The following is a 19,962-nucleotide window of genomic DNA, read 5'->3' as shown; positions in this document are numbered from 1 at the left end:
ACACACACACACACACACACGCACGCACGCACACACACACACACACACACACACACACACACACACACACACACACACACACACACACACACACACACACACACACACACACACATATATATATATATATATATATATATATATATATATATACAAACATACAAACAAACACAAACACACTCACACTCACTCACACGCACAGCTCACACATGCTCCCTGACACGTTCTCAGACACGTTAATACTCACACACACAAAGCAAAAATAACCAACGAGCACAAACCAACAGTCAACACCTGAAACTCATTTGAAAGGAACCGCCATGAAGAGATGGCGTTCGCGTTTAACAAAAAAAAAAAAAAAAAAAAATCCAGCGAATAATTCGAACGGATCAACAAACAAACGGAAACATCTCATTACAAACCGACAAAGCGCTCTTCTATCACAACAAAGAAATGACAGATTAGAGAATAGTAAGGAGAGACAGAGAGGAAATCGATTGCTAATACTTGCCAGCACAAACCGGAACAACAACAAAGAATGACAAACGAAGGGGTTCCAGTGGTGGCTCACCCGTGGCGGCGAAGGGACCTGCTCGCCTTCTCCTGCCTCACCTGCCTCAGTGCCAAGCCAGTCGCACTAGAGCCATGGCACTGAGTGGTGGTGGCGGTGGATGAGAGAGAGAGAGAGGAAATAAGAGAGAAACGGAGAGCCGAGAACGAATAAGCGAGAGCCAGAGAGGTAAAAGCGTACACATGTAGTGTGTACCTGTAACTTCCACACTTTACCTTTGCTTGATTGGATTCGCTCTACGGTATTGATTCAGGTGTATTGGGACATGGGCGGGGGTGCCTCGAGGGGCGCACTGAATGGCACTCGAGACATTGTTATTCTTGAGTGCCATCATGACTGAAGGAGAGTGAAAGTGTGTCAGTGTTGGAGTGCCAGTGCGGCTTGGCACTGCCGCTCACAGGGGAGGGGGCCAGGAATGTGTTATTCGACTGTTATCTTTGGTGTTTTGAATTCACATCTCTTGTTTTGATGTCTGCCAGATGAAGAGGTAGTTGCCTTGTGGTGTCTGTAATACGGCAACCATTGATAAAACAGACCGTTTGATTTGGCATGACCCAAAGGGAAAAGACGGAGCTTCATGTGGCTGGATTATGATGTCGATAATGTTCTTTGTTTTACTTACAATATGATGATGATATATATTTTCTCCAACAGTATTGCTTTTGGTCATATATTTTATCATTACTAAACAGAAGTAACAAAGGTGTAAATCATGTGAGTTATAGTACTTATGAAATGACTGTTATTACATTTGAAACAGTACTTAGAGGTATGTAAAAAAAAAAAAAACATAGAAAGTGTTTTCATGGAAATAAAGGCCACCTATTTAGATAATAGATTAACTTAAGTACATGATCTTTTCTCAATTTTTTTTTCTAACATTGGTCTGTTATGTATTTGTTTCTGATAGTACTTTATATGTATGATTTGGTTGCATAACTAAAACTTTAATGTTACATTACTGAAACACATTTATAGAACATTATTGAAATGAAATTTCATATTCTCTATATACATGAAAATAAAGGAAATCAGTAAAATCCATAGATTTGAATATATGATATGAAAGGTGGAATAAATCATGAAATATTCTTTTAAACCCTAGACTGTTGGTGACCTAAAACTATATAACTCATATAATTTACTTTCTCATTTTTTTTTTTTTTTTCAATACTTCTAATTCCCTAGACATAGACGTCATATTTCTTTCCATCAGTAACAGAATCACCCACTTTAGGCACTAATCTTTGAGAACTCAGGCCAGGAAAGGAGTGGTTAACCAAAAGAACTCAAATGTGTATATATATATATATATATATATATATATATGCAGTGACATGTTTGTTTACCTTTTTATGTGACATTTGGGAGGTGTTTATGGTTAATTACTGGTTATATGACATGGTTTTTGTCCACAAACATCACCATGATATAGCAGTTTTAAGAAGTTTGTGCTAAATGGGATGTCAGTTGCCAGGAGAATGTATATAATTATCATTGTATCAGATTTAGTTCAGGACATTTAAAAACAGGAACCATGAGACTAAAAACATATTACTAGATTTAAGAGTTCATTCTTATAATGAAAATCAAAATATGATTTTTACTTACCATTATGTGATATTCATATGAATCACTAAGTATTTTGTTATAGTTATTAAGTTGCAAGTGCACATACATACATATAAATAAATTTTATGATTTTATGTAATCCTTTTGTTGGTGAAATACAGCAATTGGCTGGGGCTAAGAGCAAAGCCTGGGGTTAGGAAGGATTTTGATTCATAAGCTGATGTTTGTGAATTCCCAGGAGTGCCCCCAAGGCTAGGGTAATAGTGACCTAGTCTCAGAGGGGTGCAGTCATATATCAGATTTCCTGTTTTACCCCAAACAATTATTTCCTGAAATTTCCCCCCCTTCCCCCCTATATTCCAGAGCACTAGAATAGCAAGATTTCTTAATTACACAGTTCATTGGTTAAATGGAAACAGTAAAGTCATGAATACCGGGGATATTTACTGAAAATCAAATCTTCCTTTCTCTTTAGGTTGGAGTTTTGTATCGTCCACGTCCTCAATGGACCCAGACAGCACCCAGAATGGGGTCAGTAAGAAGATGGGCCTTGCTCGCCTGGCCAAGGCTCGCAGCATCTCCAACAGCCTAAACAACCTGCAGTTCATTGATGATAACCCTGAGGGTAAAGGAGGTAGCTAAAAATTAACTGACTAACCGCATTGATCCCTTGAGAATATGTAGATGTGGCCTTTTTGTGTGTGTGTGAGTGTAGGCATGGGCATAAGTGTGTGTGTGTGTGTGTGTGTGTGTGTGTGTGTGTGTGTGTGTGTGTGTGTGTGTGTATATGCATGTGTGCGTGTGTGAATGCATGTGTATGCATATGCACATGTGAGATAGGCGTAGGCATAAATGTGTCTACATTATGGACAGTGCATATGTATGTGAGTATGTTTTATGTGTGTGTGGATCGGTGTATGTATGTCTGTATGTATGTGTATCATAAGTAAAAAAATGTGTGTCTCCCATTACTGAATACATATGAAGATATGATACAGTATACATGAATGCATATCAGTATTTTTTTACTTCATTAATTAAACCTGTGTGATTGTTGAATGTATCTGGGAAATTTCTTTTGTAAGTACATGTATTTAGTAGCTTACCTGCATATTCTCTTACCTAATATCCAATGTAGTTTGATAAGTTTCTTCATCATTAATGATCTATCAGCACTGTTCCCTGGTATAGCACTGCACATGGTAAGAAAATAATGTTAGTGATCACCTGTTACAGTTTTTTAATAGTTCTGTACTAAAGCATGAACTGTTATGCCTTTAAAGTAGTGTGTATCCCATATGAGTGTGGATGATACACAAACTTTATTTTATAAGCTGAGATAGTAGCTATTGAGAATTTCCAATTTTTGAAATATATATATATATAATAAATTGCACTTTTGTATATGCACTAGGTAATTGTTTAATTTTGTGATAATATGATAACTCAGTTTATATGTAATGAAACTACATCAAAATTGAATTACAAAAAATATCAGTTAATGTTTTTACTTTTTTTTCTTTCTTCTTTTTCTTTTCTTTTTTCTTGCTCCTACTTAATTTTTTCAGTATTATATATATTGGATTTATTAGCATATATATGATTTTGTGCAAAGTTCATAAGAGCTCTGCCATATCTAGATGATTTTTTATTACAGACGCTGAAATTCTTTTGCAAAACATTTAAGTATCCAAAGACAAACTGTGTCTTAAAATAGAGCAAGCTTTAAAAAAATGGTTTCATTTGCATGATTTCATTATGACATAATATGATAAAAGTGATTCATAAAAGATACTTCTTTTCCACTTTTTGTTATATTATCATTTGCATAAAGTGTAAATTTCACTCCACCTTGGAATCTAGGACAGTTCTCCCATGCAAAAAAGTGAGATTATTTAAAGTTATTCTTTTCAGAGATTCTATCTTTTAGTTGTTATGGCAAAGTTTTCTTCTTTATTACTTATTTTGTTTTGAGATTTTGCTTTTTATTTATGCATATCTCTATTTTGCTCTCAAATTTAATTAAACATGTTTTGTAATATATCTTTTTGTTTTTACCTTAAACCCAAGAACTAACAAGTTACTCAGACATGCTAACCTCTGACTTCACAATTCCTGCAGTTGTCCTGACCACCCCAACCCAGTCCCCACAATCCCCTCTCAACCTCCCCAGCCTCCCCAATGATACTCTGCGAGCCCAGGAACAACACACTGAAGTACAAGGCTCACCTCTGAGGAGCTTCAGCAGGCAAGGAGCTGGTGTCAACTTATTGCCAAACAAAATGAATGTGTCTACACTGAGTGGACAGCCAACAGAAAAGAAAAATAAGGGTGCAAGTCCAGATGACGATGTGGTTTCTGTAGATTCAAGTCATGGGCAGGTGCCTTGTAGTGACCCTGATTTTATAAGAGGTGGGAAGTCAGGAATAAAGGGAAGCCCACCTCAACAGAAGATTGCTGCTGAAGGTGATAAGCAGAGTGTAAAGTCTGACAGCATGAACAGTGGTGATTCACCTGGGAAGAAGAGTGAGTCTTCATCTGGTTCACCTGGGAAGAAGAGCGAGTCTTCATCTGGCTCCTCTGGATTTTACTCGCCCATGCTAGCAAGGCGTTCCCGCCTGGAGCCTCCAAAAGTCAAGCGGTCAAGATCTCTTACACGCCTCACAGAAGCCATAAATCAGATACATAACCTTTGTGTTTTTCCTGCCCAGCCAGCAGTTGCTCCTGAAGTAAGTCATTATTCAGAGCTTGAGAATGTGGTCTTTAAAAAATCAGAATAAACACACAAGCTGTATTTATTATTAGGAAAAGCATTATAATAAACTTATAAAAATCTGGTATATTACTTGGAATGTCTTTGGATGATTAATACACTTGATATTATTTGTACACTCTATTGCTAAATAACATCATACTCATCTTGCCTATTTTTCTGTTAGAATCAGAAAGGAGGCTCCCCACCAAGCAGCCCTTCACACCAGCCTGTCAGTCTTCACCTCTCAGCCCCAGAGGTAATGGGCGCCTTCACCCTTACCCCCCTCATTGCCACGCACAGTAGAATAGACAAAGATCGTACCCAGTCTCCCAGGCTTTCAAGGCGGTCTGCATTCAGGGGGACCATGCAAGATCGAAAACAGTCCAGCATGTATTCCCTTGATGCAGTTGCCTCACAAACCAGTAGTTGCCCCGATAAGAATTCAAGCCTTGAGGATATAACACCTTTACCCCATGTGACCAACCCGAGTGATTCACCTCCTAGTCTTTCACGTGCGTTTGTGGTAGAGAATGGAATTAATACCTCTAAAGCCCCTGGTACTAAAACACCTGCTTCTCACACTAATGGTGAGGTTTTGGATCCCAAAACACAGGGTAGTGAACATAGACAGAGTAGAGGGAGATCAAAAAGCTCAAGGGGGAAACAAAAAGTGAAAGGTACAACTAATCCCAAGAGTGGTTGTGTGTCTGCAGAATTAAAGCATGCAAGTACTGCCCCTCACAGCCTAAGTGCTCAAGGAGACAGCCAGTCAACGAAGCCTGCTTTTGTATTAGTAAAGAAGGTAAGTGTCTTTTTACAGTGCTACTCAAGAAATATAGTTGCTACAATGTGGAGAAATTTGTCCTGCTTTATTATCTCTTATACTATGCTGATGTAATGATATGTAAAGAATTATTTTTGGCTGTATCTGTACACACCTTGCAAATTTGCTTATCTAGAAAAGGAAAGTTTTATGTAGGTCATAATTTGATACTGAGGCACGTGCTTTACCAAAGACTTTATTCTTCTTATTCAGAATAGGCTTTCTCAGGCTATATGCCTTCTTGTTCAGATAGGAATGGAAGGTTAAATTACATCTTTATTAGCCAGTATTCTTGCTCATTGCCCTAAATACCTTTGCTGAACTCTCTTAAGGTGTGGCATGTGGATGGCGTTAATTGTGTGCACCACGCATTAGTCTGGAAAGATGAATATGACAATGATTTTGCTTAGTTTGATATAGGTATCAAGTTAAAGGTTTGCATTTCCATGATTATTTTATGATTTTGTATTATTCTAACAGCCGTATTATTAAAACTGTAAGCATTTTTGTTTGGCATAATAAGTTTTAGCCACAAATATGGAGAGAAAAAGATAATAATTTGATAAATGTGACCATGTGTTCACATCAGATGACAGGCCATGCATTTACCATGGCCCCATGCAGTCCATAGGTCAAGCCTAATGAATCTCTACAACTTATCCTTTATATATATATATATATATATATATATATATATATATATGTATGTATGTATGTATGTATATATGTATATATGTATATATGTATGTATGTATGTATATATGTATGTATGTATATATGTATATATGTATATATGTATATATGTATATATGTATATATGTATATATGTGTATATGTGTATGTATATATATATATATATATATATATATATATATATATATATATATATACACACAGATATATATACAGATATACAGATATATACAGATATACAGATATATACAGATATATACAGATATATACATATATATATACACATAAATATATATATATATATATATATATATATATATATATATATATATATGTATATATATATATATATATATATATATGTATATATATATATATATATATATGTATATATATATATATATATATATATATATATATATATATACAGATATACGGTAGTGTGTTTTCTCCTTTTCATAATATATATATATATATATATATGAACATGATATTTAGTGCTGTTTCTTTAATTCATCATATAATATAGGTATACTGTTACGTTAATGATATGTAGGTTTTTTCTCAGTGATCAATACACAGTGATTGCTTGCCTATTTAAACTTCTGACTTGGTTTTCTTCAATCTTGTGTTTATTTTCTAACATTCTGCAATCATTTACAAATTATATAGAACTCTACAGAAATTCTAAAAGAAAATATTAAGGCAACCTTCCCCCTCCATTTCCTAAAGTCCTCAACATTCCTTCAATGCTCAAGCTGCACAAATAGGTTTATCGAGATTTAAGTGGCATTCTGGAATAGCATTTCTCTCGAAAGGGCTCCCAAACAGGGAAAGAGACCCTGAACTTTTTTCGGTAATACGGCTGTAAGTCTCTTTTCTTATGTTAGGTTGATATTGACTTAATGTTTCCATAGCATATTTTTTGCAATTTATCTTCTTTGAGAGTTTGGCAGATAATGTTCACCTTTTTTCTTTTCTTTTCTTTATTTCTTTCTTTCAATCTTTGAGTCTCCATATAGGTTGCTGCAATGGGAATCTGGTCTTTGTTTTTTTGTGTGGGAATTGTTTCACGTAACAAGTTGCTGTGGCTTCTCCTAGTATAGCTTTTGCCTATTTATATATTCCTCTCTTCCCCTTTCTCTCTCCTCTCTCTCTCTCTCTCTCTCTCTCTCTCTCTCTCTCTCTCTCTCTCTCTCTCTCTCTCTCTCTCTCTCTCTCTCTCTCTCTCTCTCTCTCTTCTCTCTCTCTTTATCCATATGTACTCTTCATCAATAAAGAGTCGAGCCGTACCAACCTATCACTGTCCAACCAGTCACTGCATTGAGGCCTCACTTTGTACTTCGGTTTGTTGTTCACAATTAAAAGGTTTGTTTTTTATGATTCCATTGACATTTTTCTTCCATCATTGTTTGTATTCTTCATTTTCTTCACTTTACTCTTTAATTTGCTTCCCTGTACATGCTTAATCTATCTAAAAAAAAAAGCCATTTGTATGTGCGGGTTTTACTTATGAGTAGCAGCTTTCTGTAAACTTTTTTGCGGTCTGGGAGAGCGTGCAAATATAAGTGTGAATGATTCCTTGTCTCCATATGTCCACAGTGGCTGTGTATGGTTTGGATGTGGTTGAGGCTGTACTGATTTTAGCTAATCATAATAATTACTCATTGCTAATTTATCATTAATGCAATAACAGCAGTATGGATAGAGCAACAATAATAACAGTTTCTTCGAACCTTTATTACCTGTATTATATATTTTCTTTGTTATGCATTTCTGGTTCAAAAAATATTTGTCAGTTTTCATTAAGAAAAATATTGCTTGGCATAGAATAAAAGGACATAGATGCATGATGCATGGTAAGAATAATGCAAGAATAATTTAGTGATAAGACTTCTTTCATATTGTGGTTCTACTTAGTTTTCTCATTCCCAAAGGCTGTTGTGACATAGAAACAGTAAATGAGTTTGGTTCATGCATATATGTCTAGATAAATATGTATTAGCTGATCCTAATCCTAGACAACTTTCTCCCAGTAAGTTAGGAATAACATAAGTGACCTTAGAATATTACAGTTTGTTGTGTAAATTAGAGAAGATCACAGTTTTCAATTATTATTTGATCATAGACAACAAATCATTCTTCTTTCCACTGTTACTTGTGCATTTAGTAACAGATGGATGTAAGAGACACATCCATATAGATTTGTCACATAGTAGAAGTGCACAGGTAGATATAAAAAGCTTGCTCTTACTGAGCTCAGATGCGTTCTGGAAGGGCCGTGGTGTGGGACAGTTACAAGCCCATGTCAGAGGACCATAGCAGCATCTCCAGCAGCGACGACCGTGAGGTAGGTTGACAGCTAGGGCTTCAACCCATCGATTTTACTTGCATTCAAAACAAATCATAGAGCATCTCAGATTTTTAGAACCACCCTCCCTAAATTGACTGAATTCAATAGAAAAACTATTAATATTAACATGGCATGTGCATACATACCATGTTCACTATAATTTAAGTTTGTTAATTTAGTTTACGCATAGATACCTTTACAAGACCTTAGTCACCAAGGAGTAAATGACTAGTCCTTCCTGATCTCACCTGTTTACCCTTTTCCTTGATTTTAAGAAAGGTTTTATTTTTCTATTTGTTATTCCTCTCAGTTTTGATAATAACGTTATAATAATCACAGTGTCAGTAATGATAATAACACTAATGATATAGTACTATAAATAATAAATATATTTTCTGAAAATTCAGGGAATAGAAATATCAGTGAGATCTGGTATTGAGTCCTTAGTGACTAAATACTTGTGGAGCCATCCATATGCAAACAAAATTCACAAAATAGAACTACAGTGGACAGTGCAATTACCCGGCACCATGGGTTAAGATTATATTTACCATATTTGGTAGATATGTTTTGTATTGTGTTGAAGTTGAGGTAGTTATAGTTATTATATTATTAAGATAAAAATCCAAAATTATGATAAAACCATACAATTCCAGCACCAAAGATTGCCACCAGGATAATGGGTTGAGGTGGTTTTGGAAAATGATTACGTGTATATAGTGTTCAAAGTATTTTCCATTAATTGATATATGATTATAGATAAATGGATTTAGGTCTGGATGTCGTACTTCAAATTTTATATGCTGCTTGTTACTATTTTCCACTTGAATATTTCAGGATGATATTGCGAAAGATTCTCCTCACCATGATTACCGATCTGCATCACTGGATGAACTGACAAACATTGGCATTCCTGTTGGGTTGCCTATTTTGTCTCCAGGAGATTTAAAGCACAAGTAAGTTGCCTTGTGATGTCTGTGGATGTATACATGTGTGTTTGTCGGAGTGGGTGAACAACATGAGTGAATGTATGTGTACATGAATGCTTTTAATGTAGAGAATTAGGAATATATGCCTTGTGCTAATGCTTATGTATTTGCATATACCTCTTTTTAACTTTTTAAACATGAGGATAAAAAAAGTAAATGTATGTAAAGAAAAAAAACAAACATTTTAAAGGTAAACATATGTTTCAGATATTTTATCTGATAAAAAGAAAGTCTCATATGTGATTTTACTTTTTTTCATCACCAGGAATTACCTCTTTGGTGGCTTCTCAAGCCTGCTTGGAGCTTCAGAGCTAGATCGCTACATCCCTAAACGCTCCATCACCATATTTATTGCTACATGGAATATGAATGGCAAGGTGGTGAATCTTCTTTCATTAGTTATAAAATAAAACATTAAGGAGAAAAAGAGACCACACAACCTTTTGTATTTCTATTATTAATCCTTTTCATATTTTAAATTAATAGCTGTTATACACAATAATATATATATTTATTTAATGTTCCAGGAGCCTCCTCAGAACCTTGAGGACTTCTTGTTGCCAGAAGCACTTGAGCAGGTTCCTGACATGTATGTTGTGGGCACACAGGAATCTGGAGGCAGCCGATCGGAGTGGGAGGTACACTGAAGTGTTTATGATACCTTTGCAAAGATTCTGATATTGTTCTTCTTTTTCTTGATGTTGACATTATACACAACAGATAATCTTAATCGAAGAAAGTGAATTTTTCATGTCGATGTGTATTTGGACATTGATATTTTAGGTGCGGTTACAAGCAGCTATTGGGCCATCACATGTACTCTTCACTTCTGCAATTTTTGGTGTCTTGCATCTCATCATCTTTCTCAGGAGAGATTTACTCTGGTTTTGCTCAGGTATGGATAATCCCATGTTCTACTCATTTTCATATTTTAATAACATTGTTTCTTTTAGTTACAAGTAGATAGAAAGTAACTCTTATAAGTACAGAAACTGTGCCATCAGTTTTAAAGAGGGAAGAACAATTTTTTATAAATTTTTTTCTCCCACTGCAGTACCTGAAGAAGCAACTTATAGCCTTCGTCCTGGTGTGGCATACAAAACAAAGGGAGGTGTTGGCATTGGTTTTCAGTTCTTTGGTAAGTACAATAGAGTGCAAAAGGATATTCAGTTTTGTCTTTTTTGGATATCATCATCATCTTTTTGCTGGTATTATTGTTGCAGTTTCTTTTTTTTTTTTTTCTAGTTAATCTTCTAAATTTTACGTTCTCCTTTCACAGGGACAAGGATGTTGTTTATAAACTCTCACCTTACAGCACATGAGGAAAAGCAACAGTATAGAATCCAGAATTTCCGTAATATTTGTCATTCTCTGGATATCCCACGTCTTCTGCCACACAAGTTCAAAAATAAAGGTTAGAGACTGTTATTGTCAGTAGGGGGAAGGGCAGTTGATATCAGGCTTTCCATTCTTTGATAACAGGATATTTCTTTACAGTGAATGACACATTATTTTAGGATTTGTGCAATTATATTCACAAGAGACTTACCTAACTTTTCTCTTTCTTCTTCTTCTTCATTATTTTCAATCATATCCTACTGGTCTTCTTCCAGATGTTACCCATCGTTTCGATTGTGTCTTCTGGCTCGGTGACCTGAACTTCCGTCTGGCAGTCAGTCGAGACCATGTGTTTGAAAGACTGAAGCAGCCTGGTCGTGAGGCATATGAGCATCTGTTACAGTGGGATCAGCTTTCCCAGGCACAACAAAAGGGTAAGAAGAGTCTGTGATATTTATAGCTATAATTGATGTCTCATCACATGATATTGTTCCCTTCCTGCCACTAGTGCAAAATTGCCTATTTCAATTTGAATATGCTCTGTTCTTTTTCCTTTTCTTCTTTTCATGTAATCTTGCTTCTTTGTATGTTTTCAGGTGAAGCATTCACAGAATTTAAGGAAGGAACAATATCTTTTCCACCAACCTTCAAATATGACCCTGGTACTGATCATTATGACACTTCTTCTAAACAACGTGTTCCTTCATACACAGACAGAATTCTCTTCAAGGTAAAAGTGGCTTGATAAATGGTTCAACTTTTTGCAATATATTGTGTTCTTAACCTGTAAAGTGTAGCCTATGCTTCATGACAGGTTAATTAAGTGCCAGACCTTTTTCTACAAGCATTTACTCAAGTATAAGGTTCTGATTTTGGTGCTGTGATATCACTCATGTAGAGTATTACTAATTCCATATAGAGAAGGATTCATTATGATTCACTTTTCTTTATTTACCATCATCAGTGAAAACAAATAATTTCTCTGCCTCTTTTCAGAGTGGACGTGGCGCTATCACATGTTCCAGCTACAACTATTGTCCTCTTTTTAGGACATCAGATCATAAGCCAGTGTCAGGGGTGTATGAATGCAAAATTAGACCTGGAAAGGATGAGTATGTTTATCATGTATTTTATTTTATTAATTTTAATTGAGGACATTTATTTCACGTTTTTCAATAACAAATAATCATAGGAAGAGAAATATACTATTTTGCTACCTGATATCTCAGTTAGACCTTGGAAGTTGTGTATTACATATTTTTATGAAGGAATTAGTGTTCAATGTGAACTGTGCTTTTACTTCTATTGATGTGCTGATTCTTACACCGGTTGTCTTTTTCAGTGTGCCATTGGCTGCTGGGATGTTCAACAGGGATGTGTATATCGAGGCACTGAGGCGCAGGAGGAGGTTCCTCTACCAGCCTTCTATGAAAAACTGTCCTGTTCAGTGAGGAAGCATCCTGAGACAGAAAATAAGAATAGTGTTTGTGTAGAACATGGCAGTAAATCTGTCAAGTGGCTGAGAAGGGTTTACCTCCAAGCAATGAAAAATGCAATCTGTTTTTGTTAGAGTAAATTGTTGTGCAATAATAATAATTTTGTTATGTCTTTATTACTGAAAAAGTTATGGTGCTTTAAGAAGCATACATTATGGTGCAAATGCAGGAGTTAGTTTAGACAGATGTTATATTTTTTTCTTTTTAATGGATCTGGAAAAGTAGGAAATTATAAATTTAAATTTTATTGTCACATATCTCTGTGCCAAATTAGAATCTCCTTAACTTTCAAGGATGTCATGAGAATATGTTGAGTGCATTTAATCAGTGATTGTTAAGGTAGAATAAGAAAGGTCAACAGATCGTTTTTTGAATCTCAGCTGATATTTTCATATGTAATATTTTCATGAAAGACTGTTGTATAGTTATTGAATCTTGCCATCACTTCCTATTGTGATATATAAGCCTACTTAGAGTGACTTGTTTTCTTGTCTTTGGTGAACCCAAAAAAAAATTTCATATGTACAGTAGTCATGTCTTATTTGGAAAGAGGGTTGATGTGCCTGTTTTAGCACAATTTGTGAAATGAAATGTGTTCATAGACATTTAGAACAGGTTATCATGCTGTATGGTTTGTGATAAAAATTGGTGTATGTGAAAGACCTGCAGATTGGATTGGATATATTTTATCTTTAAAACTTTATCAAGACTTAATGCTTACTTACCGTCCATAAAAGGAAGGGACAATTTCTGAAATAGAAGAAAAACAGGTAAAACAGTAGTTGATAAGGTCAACAGAAGGGGCAAATTCACATCAGGTCACATATCCTCTTTAATGTGGAAAGTCACTTCATTAAACTCATCTGTGATGTTTGAAGCATTGTTGTATAGGTAAAGTGAATGAAGAAGTTATTTATCATTGACTTTGTTATATGTAATGTTGGAAGGCTGTAATGGTGGCAAAAAGAGTCCTGATGCAGTGTCTTGTTTTTACATACACTACCTTGTGAACATTCAGGTAGTGAGCAGCAAAGCCTTTAAATCAAAATATTTGAATAATCTAAGGTCCATGATTTGCTTGTTATTATTGAACATGTATTCATGTCATCATGGTAGTTGCCACCCAGTGTGCTGAAAAATTTTCTGCCTCTTCATTCAGTTTTACTATATTTTATTTATCCCACTCTGAAAGCAAATGCAAAATTTATATCCAAAACATCTGTTTAGAGTTTCCTTTTAAAAATGTGTTATATGTTTCCCTGTAGTGTGTTATTATTTTTCAGTTTATGTTTATGACTAGGCAATTTCTGTACCTGTTCTTTATAAACATACACAGTACCTTTTATGCATCCGATGCAATATTCCCTGATATTTAGAATGTATTTTAAGATGTAGGTTTTTTCTAAATTTGTTAATTATTAATAATTGTGAAAAATATTTTACTCCAGTGAATATTCACTCCAATGAATATTAACAGATTTATTCGGTCTGGGAAAAAAGGTTTTCTCAGACTTTTTATATATGTTGTAATCACTTCCCATAAGTCATCCCATTTCTCTTTTATCCCTTTTTTGTTTAGTCTTCTCTACTTTCTGTTCATTCTAATATTATTTTTATCTCTATTCCACTCTGCCCTATTCTGCTCTCCATCTCCATTTCATTTTCCTACTATCAGTACTTTCATGCACATTTTATATCATTTTATTTCTAGGAATGCAGGTATCCTGCATTAGTTACTAAAATTCAGAATTCATAGATAACAAATAAAGAATTGATAGCTTACTTTGCAGTGAATCAGATAGACATCATGTTTGCAGCTTTTCTTTTCTGTGATCTCAAGATATGTGCAGTTATTGTTCATAAAATGTTCAGCTGAAAATGAAGAATACACACAAAACTCCCTTTTAGTAATATAGTTTAATACTGATAAATAGTGTAAAATGTAATTACCAGTACCCAGGCAAGAGTAAATTGATTTTTCTTTTCTGCAATACAGAAGACCAGGGATACTTGTATCACAGATAGAAGTTTTAGTTCTCTGGTAATTTTTAAATGTAATGAATTTCTTTATTTTGATTTTTTACATTAATTAACCCTGTCAGACAGTAGCATATCAGTCCAATCTAGTCATCTAGGTTTATGAATGTATTTATTGACAACTCACTACTTTGTGTTTATGAGCAGGTAATGTGAGCTGCCATGAGCAGTGGAATATTAGGAATTTCTCTCAGGACTTCCTAATACATATTTGCATTAATCACATTGCTATTTGTAGGAGTTTGAATGATAATGTGAAATTCAGAAGGTTATGCAAATTGAAAAGGATTGTTTGAAAAGTTCAAGAGGCATTTTTTGTTTTTGTTTTTTTAGATTTGAAATTTATCAATGATTAAGATCAAAGTTTTATTCTGAAAGTAATATAGGTGCAATAGTATGTTATGTATGAGTTAGCACTTGGGGTTTTATCTGTAGACACAACTAATGGTGTACTTTGCATATTAGCCTGAAAATGTGAAGGCATCAAGTACTAGGAAAAAATGCAAATAATGGAAATTCCTTATTTAACATATTAGAAGATTAATATTCAGACTTCCTCTTGCATTAGTAAAGATTTGGTGACTAAAGTTAGTGCAGTACTGAACTATATATTAGCTATTATGTATCAGATTATAGTGTTGGGACTGATGGCATGGAATTAGCTCAGTACCTCTAATATGCATTTAAGTAAGTCTCATAAAGGTAAGCATGCAAACACTGTATTCCAACCAAGATTGTCCTTTGTCTTATAATATTAAGGTTATAGTTCTGCACAACTAGTAGATGAAAAAAAAATTGCTCACACTCCTTCCAATTTTAATAAGGATAATTGTAGTTTTGCTATCAAAAGAATTGTTTTAAAGGATGTTTTAATAACTTATAGATTATTTTGTTTAAGATCATGTTATTAGCATAGGAATTTTGCCACCAAAATTTGCACTGTAGTGTTCACAAGATAGATAGAATGATTTTTATGGTTACATGTTTCTGGTGTTGAGAATATTTGACATTAAGCAGTCTTTAAGATAATACTATTGCAACCTATATTGAATATCTATGATCGTTATGCTTTAATGAAGGAATAGTTGATGACCTATGAAGTCAGTCAACTTGTATGCCTTCATGCATAAGCAAGGCAGTGAAGAGATTCATCATACAAAAATGTTTTATTTTAATAAATACGCTGTTTTACAAATGTTATTTTGCCTTAAAAGTAAATTTGTATTGTGAGTATTTTTATGTTGTAGGCTGTGTTGTATTATTTTTTTTGAAGCAAGTAAATTTTGTGAATCTTAAAGTCATGAAGAGGATTTCAAGATCATATTTTTTTAAGGAATTAGTTATAAAGCTTTAAGTGTTATAATCATTGTAAACTCTACTTTCATGAAATCTACTTATCAAAACCTTGTTTCTGTTATGGAACAAAATAAAAGATGATAATATACAGTGTCTTTTCATCAACTTGAATTTTTCTTTGCAAGAACAGATTGAAGGAAGTGATAGGTAAATAATAAACATAACCAGTTGGATCTTGGTGCCTTGCTGTCCAAACATGGCTCAAAATCCTTAGGCTTGAGTGGCAACTCTCCCAGGTGTGTGGTTTGTAGGCCAGGCCCACACAAACTCATATGCAGTGTCAAGACCACTTGCCTCCTCTTAGCAATCTTATTCTCCTATATCTGCAGTAGCATTTTTTGTTTTTGTGCCATTTTCCAAAGGTCTATATTTATTATTTGTTGTATCAAGAAGGTAATAGAGTTTTCCTTGCACAGACTCCACATCTCTAGTTACATTTTAATAAATACTGATTTTTTTTTTCTGACACATCTAAGGTCTTTAGTGGCGTATACAAAATATAGGGATAGGGTGGGTCTTGGGGTTTAAGCCCCAGGTAAGAAAGTATTTTGGTTCAGTAAAGCAATGTTTGTAGATTTCCAGAATGGTCAATGGTCAAAACCCAAATGTACCAGACATCAAAGGTCACACAGCATTTTGATAAAGAATTGTGGCAAAAAGGATAAACATGAGTTAACAATTTGGACAAGTGGACAGAAGAAGGGGATGAAGGAGAGAAGGAAAAGGAAAGGGAGACGAAAAGACCCTGCAAAATAGTAGTGGTGACCCCAACATTGGGCCCCAGTCTCCTCTGACAGAGACAGGGACAGAGGTAGGGGTGGTCCCTACATTGGGCCTCAGTGTAACAGGCTAGATATGCCTCTAAACAATGGCTAGAAGGGGTAGTCATAGGTGTTGACTGGCTTGACTCTTTAATAAGGAAGAGTACAACACAATAAAGGGAATAGACAAGACGATGTCTTTAGCGCTGAGGGCGGTGTCGCGTGTCCAGCCAGCCTTGGGGGGCCAGAGACTGGTGGATGACCTGGGTATGGTGACTTACTTGAACCAGTTGTCATTACATTGAGAAGAAATGTATGTCATTATGTACTAGTCACTTGTCAGGACAGTTCTCCTCCATCTCCACACTTCACTGATCCCTCTCCACTCTTGACTATGGCTGTCCTATCTATTCCACTGCCTTTACCCTCTTCTTACTCGCCTTGATACTATCCACCACTTTGGTCTACACTTAGCCTATACCCTGAATCTGGTCTACCTTCCCTCTATCAATGCCGTGACCTTCTCTCTCTCCAAAGCTATGCACATTTCCATCATTTTTTTCTCTCTGAACTAAATGTCCCACAATCCCTTCTCCCTACCTTTACCTCCTCTTCACATCTACCCACTACTTTCTCCTTCCAGATGGATGACCTTCTCTCCCATTCACCCTGTCCTCACCTCCGACTGCTACCTTTTTCTACCAGTAAATACCCACCTTGACTTATACCTTCCTCTTGCATCTGCTCCTGTTTTCCCTGATACATCAACAACTTACACATTGGACACACATTCCTATCATGTCATAATCTGATCCACCTCTATGCTCCTGCAATGTTCCTCCACACATCCTATCATCCTGTTCCTGCTTTACAGCAACTCGTACCTGTTTTTTCCTAACTTATTCTCTACTTCCATGACCCCCCAACCTACTACACATCCTCTCAGAATCCCCTACCTTTTCCTTAGAGAACTCTACCCTTTCCCTACCATACTACCCTCTAGTACTGTTTAACCCTTTAACTTTACCCTAATCATTAACTAATTCCTAACCCTCTCCGCTATGATTCACCATAGTGCTATATGACGCTGATGTCTAGCACATTTATTTCTTTCAACTATTAACCCTTAACCATTAACACACACGCCAGACACACACAGATGGGGTGGAACATTTAGATTGTCAGCTATGGGTAGAGCGAGGAGGGAGAGGGGTAGGTGTCGAGACAGTGGTCGAGACTGGGGTGTCTGGATTTGGAGTTGCAAAACAGTTTGATTCAGAGAGGAAGGGGGTAGATGGAGGAGTAGATACAGGGGAGATGTAGAAACATCTTGGGAGGAAGGGGGAGGGTCATAGTGAAAGGCAGCACTGGAATTGGGAATAGGGAGTAAGAGAAAAACCTTGTTGACATACTTACTGCCTGGGCTCTTGTAAAGCGAAACCAAGTTTGGATCGGAATAAATACATTATGGGAGCGACCACAATTAGCACATGCATGACTGTGCAGAACAGTTTGGTTGGGCACATAGAGGGCATCAGGTTGTAGGGTGGTAGTGTTTAGCAGGGTGGCCTAGACGCCATTTCTAACAGTGACCCAGGGAAGGTGGTTATAGTTAAACTGAGAGGGACTCTCTGCCAATATAAACATGGGGGAGGTTATGTCTAATATTGTCAACATTGGCAGAGGACTTATAACACCTCTATGGGGAATGGTGTAGCATTGTACTTATAATGCATCATAGCCCATGAGGCAGGCAACTAAGTCTTCTCCACAATTTGACCAATCCTTGTCATAGATAGGGCAGTTTGTCAGGGAGATTGAGACAATTCCGGTACAAGTATAGAGGGAGGGATGAGGTTTAACAGGTATTTGTGGAGCCAATCAGAGTTGATAATGCTTTAGCTTGGGATTTGGATATAACTGTGACAAGGTGGGAACAATTGGGAAAGCTAATGAAGGAAACTTTGCTTAAGTGTTATCAGAGTATGGGACTGTAAAGGGAATTACCCATTTGGCTAAACTAAATAGTGTACTCAAAAGATTTGTAGAGGTGGGGGTAGTAGAAGGAGAGGCCTTGTGGATGAGGGAGTAATGTTGAGTCAAGTAGTACTGCAGACCATAGGCATTGAGGAGGGGTGGTAGTAGTCTTCAGTCATGTTCAAAGGAAAGCCCAGGGTCAGGGAACCAGGGGAATTAAAATTAGTGGGGCTAGCTGATAAAGGGGCAAGACTCATTGCCCCTAAAAAGGTGCAAAATCTTCATTACTGACCAAGGTAAGCCTGAAGTATGTTGGGAGAGGAATGGTCCACCCCTCAGATCCCCTTGAGGGGTAAGGGCTAGACAACTAAACAGGAATACAGTGCCCATGGCTTCCCTAGGCCATTCATGACAGGCAAAGTCACCCTTTCATTCTTTCTACACGATTCTCACACCCCAGTAAATGAGTAGTAAAAGGGATTGGAGAGGAGACAGAAAAGGAAAGGGGAAGAAGAGAAGATCGTGTAAAATTAGTTGAGTCAAAGGCTATGGCCCAAGGCAGGGGTGATCCCTGGCATTGGGTCTCCGTCTCCATCTCCTAATCCCCTCCCACAATGACAACAGGCATGGGATTGAGGAGGTTGAAGCACAGGGAAAAGAGAAAATATAAATTCTGCAATCAGGATTACCACAGAATAATGTATTAGGCACATTACTTTTTGCATTGCTTCTAAACTTGTGGTTAATGTTGGTAAATCAGGATTCTGAAGTACCTATTTAATTAACTCAAAACAATATGCATTTTATAAAGCATAGGCTTGTCATATGAAGCAAATGACAGCTGGCCTTAGTTGATAACCAGCAGCATTCTCATTATTTACATTTTTGCTTTTACTTATACCATAGGTAATGCAGTCACTATCATTATCGCTGTGAAAATCTTTAAAAAATAGTCAATCCCACATGGATCTCACACTAGAAAGTACTGTCTTTGGTCAATCACTTCTATTTGCAATTTCTCAAATATAACTGGTTTCCTTCTACTAAACTATTTAATTATAAAATAAATAAATGAAAATAATAAAGTGAAAAATAGCAACAGGTTACTAATACCTGTACAAAAGTACAAAAGGTGTATCCTTGCTTTATATTAATATGGTGGTTGCAAAGAACTGGCTTATCAACTGAGGCATTACAATGGTCTTCATCAGATGCCATTGATTACAGCACATGCAAAGACT

General features: G+C 35.9%; 1 protein-coding gene across 7 annotated transcripts; it reads left to right on the top strand.

The window, feature by feature from the left end:
- Positions 1–548: 548 nt before the first annotated feature.
- LOC125034554 (inositol polyphosphate 5-phosphatase E-like) lies at positions 549–16,071 on the top strand. 7 transcript variants are annotated; one of them, XM_047626437.1, is made up of 15 exons: positions 549–739; positions 2,619–2,768; positions 4,214–4,872; positions 5,083–5,700; positions 8,678–8,764; positions 9,605–9,723; positions 10,022–10,133; positions 10,284–10,394; positions 10,540–10,651; positions 10,811–10,894; positions 11,036–11,170; positions 11,370–11,528; positions 11,691–11,824; positions 12,091–12,206; positions 12,437–16,071. In XM_047626437.1, the coding sequence occupies exons 2-15, from the start codon at positions 2,648–2,650 to the stop codon at positions 12,543–12,545; spliced, it is 2,676 nt and encodes an 891-aa protein (XP_047482393.1). In that variant the 5' UTR covers positions 549–739; positions 2,619–2,647; the 3' UTR covers positions 12,546–16,071. The 7 variants fall into 7 exon arrangements, with proteins under 7 accessions (XP_047482393.1, XP_047482394.1, XP_047482391.1 ...); XM_047626438.1 differs by having other exon boundaries at positions 2,619–2,777; positions 4,265–4,872; XM_047626435.1 differs by having other exon boundaries at positions 2,619–2,777.
- The last annotated feature ends 3,891 nt before the right edge of the window (positions 16,072–19,962 follow it).

The sequence above is a fragment of the Penaeus chinensis genome, chromosome 18 (assembly GCF_019202785.1).
Source record: "Penaeus chinensis breed Huanghai No. 1 chromosome 18, ASM1920278v2, whole genome shotgun sequence".
Lineage (NCBI taxonomy): Eukaryota > Metazoa > Arthropoda > Malacostraca > Decapoda > Penaeidae > Penaeus > Penaeus chinensis.
This window is presented reverse-complemented; position numbering and strand designations above follow the sequence as displayed.

What these genes read in the sequence shown, in the direction of transcription:
- LOC125034554 (XM_047626435.1), top strand. Translation starts at nt 2,648, where the DNA reads ATGGACCCAGACAGCACCCAGAATGGGGTCAGTAAGAAGATGGGCCTT. An exon ending in CATTGGTTTTCAGTTCTTTG is followed by an intron (nt 10,895 to 11,035) that starts GTAAGTACAATA and finishes CTCCTTTCACAG; the next exon opens with GGACAAGGATGTTGTTTATA. An exon ending in ACACAAGTTCAAAAATAAAG is followed by an intron (nt 11,171 to 11,369) that starts GTTAGAGACTGT and finishes GTCTTCTTCCAG; the next exon opens with ATGTTACCCATCGTTTCGAT.